The sequence below is a fragment of the Natator depressus genome, chromosome 9, assembly GCF_965152275.1.
Source record: "Natator depressus isolate rNatDep1 chromosome 9, rNatDep2.hap1, whole genome shotgun sequence".
In the NCBI taxonomy this organism is placed as follows: Eukaryota; Metazoa; Chordata; order Testudines; family Cheloniidae; genus Natator; species Natator depressus.
The window spans coordinates 14,410,833-14,423,416 of NC_134242.1; the positions used below are offsets into that span (position 1 = coordinate 14,410,833).

Consider the following 12,584-nt stretch of genomic DNA (forward strand, 5'->3'; position numbering starts at 1 on the left):
GCCCCTTAACTGTTTAAACTTGATTAACCATCATTTTATCAGAAATGGAAGAAATAAAGTGATGTACAAGTTTACAATTAAATTGTTATTGATACATGTTTGGATTAATGATATTTTGATCTGATCTGCTACTAGCTTGTCATTTTCCATTGCCCAAGACAGCACACAACGCTGCATTCTAACATGTCTCCGAAGAGATTATGAAAATTAGCAGACTGAAAAGGATATTTAAAATACCAGAGTAAGGAAAAGGGAGTTCTCTCAATGTCCTGGCATAAAATTTGCTTTCTCTATGAAAGATAACCGTGTTCATTACAACAATATTCACGTTTTCTCCCATCCATGCTCTGTTTAATATCAGTGTGGAAAAGGCTCTCTTAGATTTATGAGTTATTCCTTTAATTTTAGGCACACTCAATGAAGCAGCCTTCAATAAAATTCTTCATACTTTTATCTTGAATCACGTCCCAAGTATGGCAAGGACAATGATGAGATCAGGCTGTTCAAACACAGGAGCTCCTTCATCTGTATTTGGTGACAATGGTCAACACAGATGTTTCTGTTTTTATAAGGGCAGCTACTGTTTAATTTTTGTGTTGTTTGTTTTGAAAAAAAAGTCAGTGCTCAAACTCCAGAAATGGGCTCTTCTATACTGCAAGTTCTAGAATAATCACTTATTTCAAAACCAAAAGGATGGTAAGAGGTGGCCCATGAAATAACCTGCCCTTCACTGAAGTACACAATAAATACTTTCCAATGTACCACTCTCAGAGTTTAAAGTTAAGAGGGCACATATCTTTTTCTGTCCAATGGAATTACATGCTTAGGTTTCAAACAGGAGTAGAGCAAAGTCCTTTCAGATTCATTAAAGCATTTATTTCAAATGGCTGTTTACACACAGCTTTTGCTTTCTATTTTTCTAGCCTGGATACAACTGAGGAAGCAATGATAAATTATTAATCTGAAATCACTAAATGACTGTTCACAGCAGAAACTGTACACTGTTAATTGTAGACTTGGAGGTGACACAGGGGGAGATTGTTTCAAATTCTTCTTTAATTAAAATTACATAGAATTAGAAGGCACCAACTGTGAACAGTAATGAAATCTTGGTAGTATTGTTCTGTTTATGTGGAAAATAATATTAGGGTATTTAGAGAAGAATGGGTGGCTTTTATCGGAAACAAACGATGAACTATACATTCATGAGCAAAGCAAAGTTCAAGGTCTAAATAAAGGATTCTCCGATAAATTCAGACGACATTATGCCTTTCTGTGACTTCCCTGTAAATATTATGCTTGAAAAGGTTAAGAACAGGCAAGCACTGCAAATTACTCTCCATTTATCTATATGCCACCATCAGATAAGACTAGATTCAATATAAATTTTCTCCACACTGCTTTGTCAAAGATCTCAACCTTGACTTAAGGGTAACCACTTCTTCTAGAAACTAAAGGTGGTGGTTGTGTGTGACTCACTCTCCGAAAGGGAAGTTTAACAGTGAACAAGACCGAGCCACACTTTTATCAAGCTCACCTGAGAGCAAACTTGAGCTCCTCAGATGAAATACAAACTAAGGCTCTAATCCTATATCAGGAGACAAGTTAGTTAACGGGAATCTGCACATGTGCAGAGTATGTGCCAGCAGATTAGAATGCAGAATCAGGTCCTTACTATGAACTGTAATTTAAAACAGACTAGAGACTGTTCAATTTTGAGGTCCAATATTGCATTTCATGTGAAGTCAGTGGGAATTTTGCCTGAACAGGATTTGGGTACTTTATCCACATCTGGGTGCTTTTGAGAGGCGTAAACATTAGGGATAGACAAGAATTGTTTAAGTGGGACAAGAGAATATTAGGAACTAGAAGTTAATAATTGAACTGGTATGAAATTCAGAAAGCAGCAATGTAGGCTGTAGGAAGAATCACTTCTTAATGAGTTCCATTAGACCTTGAAATATGTGGCCAAGGAACTGGTGTAAGCTCCATTGTTTGAGACCTTTAAAAATGAGAGTGGACAAAGTACTAAAAATATTGTGTAAGGATAAATCTGTATTGGTATGAAGAAGGATTAAGGGTGGGATTTTCAAAAGTTTTGGATTGGAGTTAGGTGCCCAACTCCCACTGAAATCAAATAGGACTTGGGCACTTAACTCCCTCAGCTACTTTTGAAAATCCCATCTAAATGACCTGACAGGTGTTTTCCATCTCTAACCTCTGAGCCAATATCAACCCATTGTGCCAGAGTATTGCAGTGTGGTCAGTAAACTTCATGACATTAGAATATCTTCACTTTAACACATTGCAGTGTCTAGACAGAGGTCCAAATTCTACATTCAGGTATACCTTTGCAGCTTTCGTTAAATCAGAATTTGATTCTGAGTGACTCAGGGAATGGGTTTATCCACAGCGTACTCTGTTGAAGTCACCAGTAGTGGATTTGGCCACTAAGGGCCTGCTCCGTAACCCCTTCTCATGCTGAGTTGTAGTTACTCATGTGAGTAGTCTCAGTGTGAATAAGGCCTGCAGAATCAGGTCACAAGTTTGGTATTTCTACCAGGAGTTTGGAGTTTCTGACAAGAAGTGTGAACATTTTCAAAAGAAATGTCTATGGGACATCTCCATTCAAAATCCTCCCTGACTTCAGGCATCTCACTCCCTTCATCTTTTATTCATACCTGTGTTTTGCCTTGATACCATGATTTATTTGGTCTTAAATTGCCAGCTGATAATGTCTAAGTAGACTGGAGTGGGTACGTCTGATATTTATCTTATTTATATGGCCTATGTAATTACATGCTCTTATTATGGTTTCCATCATTCTCCAACCCCCATTCCTTCTTAATGTTTGTTACAACCACTTGTTATCTCTACTCTTAATTAGATTAAATCATTCATGGAAGAGGCTGTCTTATTCTGTGTTTCCAGAGTGCACACTGAAGCATCAATCCTGAATGGGGTTTTGGGGCACTACAGTAATGCATAAAGAACAAATAACTAATTTCAAAAATAAAGTTCATAAAGTTTCATTTGTTCCAAGGGTCCTTTTAAAAGTCTCATTTTGACACTATAGAGATGTGTGACTTATTTACCATCTCAGGTCCATTTGGGTTGTGAACATGTTATTGTTGAAAACTGTTAAGATTTTACAAGCAAACTAGCTGCTCGGGAATCCATGTACTTCTTACTTAGCAAGATTCTATATATGTACTGTTTTAGCTATTCCAAAATCTTTTTCTAACAAATTTTGCATAATGGGAACATGGCACTAGTCAATGAAACTATTTTCACAGTTTAAAACCTTCTTTGAAGCCATTTTACTTTGAGTTCAGATCTATGAGACGCTAAATACATCTATAGTTATTTTAATAGCGTAAGCCAGTGTCACTGAAAATCTCAGTATGCAAACTTCCATTAAAAATAATCACATCTTTCAGATGAGTTGTCAAATTGAAGGCCTGACAACTTGTGATCATTAAAGAACCTATTGCACTTTTCTTAAGAGTGGGAGTTTTTAATCCTAATCCTAACGTTCTGGCAAAATTCCACCTCCTCTAATTACAGTCAGCCTAAATACCACCTCAAATTTCAGTTGAATGTAGTATTCTTCTTCAGCTCCTATCTTAAGCTTTTGGGTCGTTTCGCTGTACGCTGTTAAGCTGCTGGGTGCATTTCACCTGAGAGGTGGCTGCATTTAAGTGCTGGATGAAGTGATCCCTATATAGCAATTGCTGAATTTTCAAATTGCTTTGATATCCTTCTTGTATGAGAAGCACTGTATAAATGTAAGAGATACAAAGTAGTATGAAATGCAAGAGTTGTAATTCTGATAGGTCTTTAATAGGTAAGCAGCAATATAAGGTTCTAATTAGAGAGGGACTCTGCAACCAAGTCAGTAATTTATAAACGACTCAAAGATGAAAGTACCGCAAAAACTGACAGAACCTTCACCATACTACCAATGGTTGGTAGGGATATAATTATAATGGAACCCAATAGAGCTGCTTACTCTTACTCTTACTTTAAGAGGCTGTCAGAATTTTTACTACCTATATTCTGAAGTGTTAGCAACATCATTGTAAAAATTAAATGTAGGTTAAACAGAAGCTCTCAGTCAGAGGGGGAAAATATTCACTGAAAAATTTAACATGCAAATAAAGTTTTTACTCTGAAATTTTGATGCTCATGGAATGAGAAACTAATATGCCTGGGTGACAGTGTGAGCAGGCACTGTGCTGTCTGTGTGTATCAGTCAAAAAAATCTCCATCCTAAATTGCAACATTTATGCTTTTCCAGCCTGGCTGGGACTGTAATTATGCTGAAGCATGTGGTTGTTTTGTGATATAGACAAATGTGTACTACTATATACTGTTCTCTAAAGTCAAATGGTTTGAGTCATAGCTACCCAAGAGACTGCCTATCTTCTTGGGCTGCCATGGCAACAGAGATCAGCTGAGAGAGTTGAGTTAGCAGTCCCCTAGCTTACTTTTAAAACATAGGGGCTGGTCGAGGGCTCTTCACAGAAATACACAGTCCTTGAATTCACTTCCCTTCTTGGTATAATAGAGCTTCAGTCTGTTGATTTTCAGAACAGGATGCAATGTCTATCTCTTCTCCACCACTTTCTCCAAAGTCTGGGAGAAGGGCTAGCCTTGGAATCCTGGATTCCATTCCCTGCTCCCCCATAGACTTCCTGTGTCACCTCGGGCAAATCACTTAGCTTCTCCATGTCGTAGTTCCCCATCTGTAAAATGGGCGAGACACTTTCCTACCAGGGAGGTTGTGAGGATAAATACAGTAAAGATTTTGAGCTACTCTGATACCATGGTGATGAAGTGAGACAGAAACATAGGTGAGCTACAGAGTGTATGGGATTTCTGATGGATGAGAAGAGTCCATTGGTGACCGAGTTTTCATATGTTTGTACAGCACCTAGTACTCTGTGCCACAATTCCAGCTGAGGATATTACTAATAATTATTATAATGTATTTTACCAAAAGTGCCTAAAGGATAGGTACTTTTTAATATAAATCCAGATTAAACTAAATTAATTTATGAACTAAACAAAAATAGGGGACTAGGATGAAAACATTCAAATCCTTTACATTTTTAACCCAAACCAGGTTTCCAGATCTGGGATGCTAGTTTATTCACTGCCTGAGAAACTCTTAGTTTAATGTTAGGTTTCAGAGTAGCAGCCATGTTAGTCTGTTTCGCAAAAAGAAAAGGAGGACTTGTGGCACCTTAGAGACTAACCAATTTATTTGAGCATAAGCTTTCGTGAGCTACAGCTCACTTCAGCGGATGCATCCGATGAAGTGAGCTGTAGCTCACGAAAGCTTACGCTCAAATAAATTGGTTAGTCTCTAAGGTGCCACTAGTGCTCCTTTTCTTTTTAGTTTAATGTTGTAACTACACTAGATATTTCTTACCCATTTGTCAGCAAAGGTTCAGATTCAGTGATGCTACATGCATCACAGGTGTTTTTATAACAATGTCATGCACAGCTGTTGAGGTAGCTCAGTGGTAACACAAGTGCAGCTACCTAGTTGTTCAAAAACAGGCAAGAAAATGTCCAAGAGTAGACAAGGCAAGACTTTTAGTACAGCTCGTGTGAGACAGATGCTGGCCTGTTAAGACACACAAAGGCTATACAGTTGCAAGAATGTAAACAAAATGGGAAAGCAAAGAAGTGTACATAACTTCTGACTTTGCACACATTTTACCCAGGAATTGAAAACACCTTCATTTTTTAAACTGCAAATTTGCAGATCATTAGCCTGTAATGTGCACTAGTGCCTTTGGGTCTTCTGGAAACAAAAATGAAAAATGATCTCATTAAGGCTGGCCTAATGGTTGTAGCACATACAGAAGACCCAAGTTTGATTACTGATCCCAGGCTCCTTTGTCCCTGGGCTGGCAATGATTGGGAATGCTGATGCTGTAGTAGTAATACATGGGACTGGGGATTATCTAATACTGTTTTATATTGAAATCTGCTGCTAATTAAAGTGAGAGACTGACTCCATAGGGAGTACTGTCCAGTCCCTTAAACCAGGTGGCTATGATCCAGGCTCTTGGTAAGTGCTCATTGAGCCTCTAAAGAAACATAGGCAAGGTCCTATGCTCTTTGCAACACATTATACTTAATTATGTGGGAGGGACCGTACAATTACGGTCCCTCCCACATAATTAAGCAGATCTAGGGACGTGATCGTTCCCCTCTATTTGACATTGGTGAGGCCTCATCTGGAGTACTGTGTCCAGTTTTGGGCCCCACACTACAAGAAGGATGTGGAGAAATTGGAGAGAGTCCAGCGAAGGGCAACAAAAATGATTAGGGGTCTGGAACACGAGTTATGAGGAGAGGCTGAGGGAACTGGGATTGTTTAGTCTACTGAAGAGAAGAATGAGGGGGGGATTTGACAGCTGCTTTTAACTACCTGAAAGGTGGATCCAAAGAGGATGGATCTAGACTATTCTCAGTGATAGCACATGACACGACAAGGAGTAATGGTCTCAAGTTGCAGTGGGGGAGGTTTAGGTTGGATATTAGGAAAAACTTTTTCACTAGGAGGGTGGTGAAACACTGGAATGCGTTACCTAGGGAGGTGGTGGAATCCCCTTCCTTAGAAGTTTTTAAGGTCAGGCTTGACAAAGCCCTGGCTGGGATGATTTAGTTGGGATTGGTCCTGCTCTGGGCAGGGGGCTGGACTAGATGGCCTCCAGAGGTCCCTTCCAACTCTGTTATTCTATGATTCTATGAATTATGCAGCACAGCCCTCCTTGCCATGGCCAGCCCAAACTGAATAGGGTTTTTTGTGTAACTTATTTTTATATTTGCCTTTTGCTGCCCCTAAACATTCAGTCCTCTGCAGATGTTTGCACTGACCACAAATAACTGTACTGCAGAATTTGTCAGGGGAAAGCTGGGGGTAAGGTTGGCATGTGGTTTGATATGTTGACGTCCTGGGTGGCTTTTTTGGAGGGTGGGGAAAAGGCAGTTCTTCTGTTTAGTGTTTTTTAAGGTGTTCAATAACATCAGCCCAGACAACTGTAGATATTTGTAATAGTAAAAACCTAATGGACTGCTTCCACTTGGTGAAGATCTGCTCAATTCCACTGAATTCAATGGAATGAGGCCAATATACAGCAGCTGAAAATCTGGCTAAAATTTTAGTGCCAGGCCTCTTCTCTGCGTGAGATTAGGTATATCTGAGTTTACATTTCTTGACATGATAATGTAGAAGGGAAGGGGTTTTGTGCTTTTCTACTGCAAATTCAGTTGCTTGAGAGACACTTTATAAGAGTTTTCTAACATTTTTTCTATATAAACACAATATTTTCTCTGTTTATCAAACTGAGATCAGTTGGTGAAAGAAACATCTTTGTATTTGGTGAAATATATAAATACAGAGGGTTAGAAAACATGCAAAAAGGTGTACAGAGAGACTTAAAAAAAAGTGTTAGTTCAAATAGTACGAACAAAATTCAGTCAAAAGGTGGGATGAAACATATCAAAAGTCCATTTCAAGAAAACAAAAACCCTCATCTTTAAATATTGTTACTCGTTTGCATAAAAATGTAAAACTTAACAACATTCTTTCTTTTAAAAGAATTAAATATATATATATATATATATATATAAAAACAACAAGCAAGAAGACAAAACACATCAAAAATGGGAATAAAAAAAATCTTCAAAAGACAAGAAGTTAAAAAAAGAGGGGAGAAAAAGATTTTCAGGGATCCTTGTCATGCAAATCAGTTTGGCGGCAAAAAAAAAAAATACCTTCATCTTCAGCACCGTCATTATCACCTAAATCATCTGTCTGTTTCTTTGTAAGGGGACCTAGGATTGAGAATGGAGAAAATGGAGGAAAAAAAAAAGACAATTCAAGAATACACAAGACTGAGGAAAAAAAATAGTCAATATTAAATTCCCAAGGATGTTTCAAGAAAAACATTTGTGGGGAGGTTCAACACACACATTTTTGTTTCATTTTTTTAAACTATATAGCAAAATCTCTCCTATAGGGTATGGCTATTAGAAACGTCTAGCAGGAGAGGCAAACAGTGCCTGATACTTTACATTAAAAAAAAATATCAAGAATTAAAGGAAATGTTTACTAAAAGCATACCCACCACAAACAAATAACCAGAAACTATATTTATCTCCTTCATTCTTAAATTTGAACAGGTGGTGACAATAACAAACTAAAAGCAAATTAGCTCTCATATTTGATGAAATAATGTTACTGATAAATATTTTGACAATTAGCGAAGAGAAAATTTTCTGTGACAAGTGAAGTCAAATTTCTGAGTCCAACAATTTTAGCTCCTGCTTAAAAAGGACAAGCATGGGTTTGGCTTTTTTGTTGTTGTTGTTGTTGACTCATTGATTATATTCCAATTTAAATACAGCTGTGGACTGAAAATTCCCTGTAACCTTTCTTTGACCATCTGCTGATATATTTGTTAAAAAATATGAAAGTCCCGAAGTGGGCTTTAGAAACAACGGCTGAAATCTTGGCCCTACCTAAGTCAATGGGAGCTACATTTTCCATTGACTTCAGTGGGACTAGGATGTCACACAGTCTATACAAAAATAACATTTAAAACAGAGGCTATTCCAGTCTCAGCATAGGCAGGGCAACTAACATCCTACAATCAATACTAAGAATAATGGAATTAAGGTTTAATAATTCCATTCCATATTCCATGCCAACAGAAGTACCATTAACATGTAAGGAGATTCATCATCAATTGCAACGGAAAAAAAATTGCCCTTCTCTCTTAGCAAGTAATAAAAAATACAGCAGAAGAAAAGTCAAAGGCCGTAATGAAAATATTTCCATATATCATGTATTCCACACACTTATGCACAAACACAAGACAGTTGGAACTCAGTATTATCTTTCCTTTTTTCAGAGCTATCCAATTTCCATGACATTCTGTAATTTGCATGCAAAAAAAGCAATCAGTACAAACACAGGACTCAAGTTAAAAAACGCAGCCATGCACATAGTAGAAAACAAGAACTTTCTCATGCATAAAACAGACAAAAACAAGAACAAAGATGAAACGTGTGTCTCGATATCTATTGTACATGTAGGCAAGAGGCACGCATTAACTTTAAGCACATCGAACAATGAAGTAGTGTTAAAACATTTGTATTTTAAAAAGCTCCATCTACTTCTGCTATGTTACAGGATATTAGTAATTCAACATTAAGCCTGTAATCTGTACAAAGAACACTACAATTCTGATTAGTGCACTTAAACAAAAAAAATCTGAAAATGTTGTTTCTATTGAACCAGGTGCATATGTTTGACAACATAAATAATCCAGGATGTACCATTAAATTTTAGTTGTGAATTTTGAAACCGGACCATATAGTTGAAAACCACAGCTGAATACCTTAATTACTGCATCAGTCAGGAGAATAGTTTCAAGCTCATTCTAAATACAGAACACTGGAATTATACATCATAAATTCAACAAGAGAATTTTACAATTACACCTGCAAGCAATCATTCTGTTTAATTCAGAACCTTGGTGAATGCAATAGCTCCTGCTAATGGAAATCCTCAATATAATCGCTACAAAATATGATATCTACATAATGTGACCCTATCTAAATGCAGGTAGCACCCTAATGATTTGCTGCTATCATTCTCAGACCATAACTACTATACTCCCGAAAAAGGACAAAACCACTAAGTATAGCAAGGAAACTAGAAAATCATTCACTTAAAGGTATGTTTTCAGTAAAGCATACAGGGAAGAATGAACTATTACCAATTCTAAGAGATATGCAGATAGTAACCAGGAATGACATGTTACAGTTAAAAATATGTATTCTTCTTAAGGGTTTCTTGACAACGTTATGTTAAAAGGAGTGACCGACAGGCAAACCTAGAGACATGTGGAAAGACAAATGTCTCATGTATTTCTGTAAATAAATTGTGTAGAGGGAAAGTTCTCTTTCTCAGAAAATATTTAATTGCAAATTGAAAGATGACTAATCCCTTATTATAAGGGATGTCCCTCATATGGTACATTGTGTTTCATATCTGTCTAAAATCAATATAATCCCACATCTTAACAGCAGTCATACAAAGAATCAAACACTGTTATGTAAAGTTATGATCTTGTGCTGCAAAATGACACACAGTACAGCGAAACATGTCCCTTACAAATAAGCTTAGCCTCTATTTTTCAACAAGTTGTCTTTTGTTTCTTTGAAACGTAGGTGGTCACTTTGCTGGTCAGCTTGCTACATGGCCATATGCAATACACAAAGATCCCAGTAACAGTGGGAAACACACTGTTAATGGAATCAAATGATCTTGAACACACTTCAGGCTAGCATAGTTTAACATGGTTTGTCTTCTCAGTGTAGTCCAGGAATCCCAGATTTACATTTAAATTCTATCAAGTCTAAAATAAGAGGCTCAACTAATCTCCCCTCCTGGTGGGGAGAATTCAGTCATACCATTGCCCTCCCTCCCCTGGATATTCTTCCAAGATAGATAGTAGGTTTGATTTCTAGCATGACCTGGCCCATTCCTGCAAACCTTATTGGCTGCAGCATCCACTTTGGCAATGGCCACCTCAGAGCAACAAATGCCTACCTCTTTGGATATACTTTCTGCCATGGGAGATCTACTTCCTGAGGTCACTGATGTGGTTGAAACCTAGGTCATGGTATCACAGTGTAGAGAGGCTTCTGTGACGATCGGTACTTTCCTACCTCTCAGGATGTATTGCAAGGCATCATTAATGTTTGTAAATGCTCTGTAGTCCTTGGATGAAAGGTTTGTTTTAGTACTATTGGTCATGTGACTGTCTGAACCATTAAATTCCAAAAAAAAGGCATTGTAACCTTAAAGAAACAGTGGCAATTTTTTGTTTGGATATCTATGTTAGGTACTTATAAGGCCCCCATAACCATAGTACCTGAGGCTAGACAATAGGAAAGCCTTCTGAAACACCAAAAGCAGTAGTAGAGTAGCATAGACTTGGCTTTCCTTTGCTTCAGCACTGCTTCTCATTCCAATATAGTAAATAATGTTGACTATTTCCTTATTCTCAGGAATAATAGACTCCACTGATTAATAATATTGCTGTGTCTGCCTACTAGGTTAAATTAATAAGATAAGGATTCAAACCTGCAGTCCTTAAACAGGAAAAACTCCCACTGAAGTCAATGTGAGTTCAACTCAGGCAGTAAGAAAATAAATCCTTATGGAAAAATCCTACAGACTCTAGCAGACAAGAATATCCCTTCAATAAAAAATTTAAACAAGCTCTGGAATTGTATAGCAGGGACTTAATTCTTAGTTAAGTTCAAATAAATATTTATAGAAAGTTTATGTTTATTCATCTATACCTTTGCCAAAAATAATTTCTACAGCCATTTATTCACTATTAGATTCTATGGGGTTTTTCCATTGGGGAAACAATTGGTTTTGATTTTATATTTCGTGCAGGTGCTAAAAGCTAATTAAACAGAATTCACTAAATGGTAGCGAGACAGGGGAGACAGAGCAGCATAAAATAAAGCTTCTTAACTTTCCAGAATTATTTCTTATGGCACCAGACTACTACATTTTTCTATATAAGTGGTTTTATATCTACTTTTTCATTCCGTTGTTCCACTTTTGCCTCTTAATATCCTTGATGAATGCTCACTAGCTCCTCTTATTTTTTCACTCATTCCACCTAACCCCGGTGCATCCATTAAGAAAAAAAAATCCTTTTATTATGTTTATAAAGTAGCCTTCAAATATAAAGAGCAGCTCACTGGTCTGGACCAAGTTGTAATTATCATTTCTGCATCTTTTTAATGCCATAAATATTACCTATTGGCACACAGAGCAGGTATCTTAAATTATGAAAAAAGACTGAAACCTCTAAAATGCTGATGCAGGAGTGATTTATTTTATCACAAAACTCTATAGGGTTTGAGTACCTTCATTTAGATGACTATTGTTCCTGGCTTAGATAGTCTGTCCCATAACTTGAAATGGGTGAAGGTGGTTTTAACAATAGAACAATATGGGTACTGCCAAGATTCATTCAATGGGCTACATTTAGTTCTGGTTCCACATTAACTGCTCCATACCTGTTACAATATTATGATATATTTACCTTTAATTTAGGTGAGCTTCTATCCATCTACCACTATGCCTTCATCAATAGCATAGAAGTTTTGATTGGACATTTAAAGATCTATGAAATAAAATTGTATTTGTTCATTTTAGACATTTGGGGCTATAAAAGAATATCCGAGGTTTTGTTGGATCATATGTCATTTTAAAACATTAGGTGACATGGATTCCAACTAGAGTAAGTTCAGATTATTTTTTTTAAATAACATTGGTACTTTTCAGGTTTAATGATTTTTTTTTAAATTTAATTTGGGGATAGTATCAACCTCCTAAGACCTTTACACGCCATTATACTCATTGCTTGCAATTCTAAAATCAGACATATGTTTACATATTCATACAAGTCTTTATGACAGCTGCCTACATAAGTGTTATGACAAATTGGAAAGATCCATTATGATGG

General features: G+C 36.9%; 1 protein-coding gene across 10 annotated transcripts in view; it reads right to left on the reverse strand.

Moving 5' to 3' along the window:
- NLGN1 (neuroligin 1) overlaps positions 1-12,584 on the reverse strand; it is a 567,297-nt gene that overhangs the window by 280,739 nt on the left and 273,974 nt on the right. For 8 of the 10 annotated variants that reach the window (XM_074963550.1, XM_074963554.1, XM_074963552.1 and 5 more), the window contains one exon: positions 7,798-7,857. The exons of the other annotated variants lie outside the window; for them this stretch is intronic. In XM_074963550.1, coding sequence (XP_074819651.1) covers positions 7,798-7,857 — 60 coding nt within the window. The remainder of the gene's footprint in view (positions 1-7,797; positions 7,858-12,584) is intronic. 10 annotated transcript variants of the gene reach the window in all.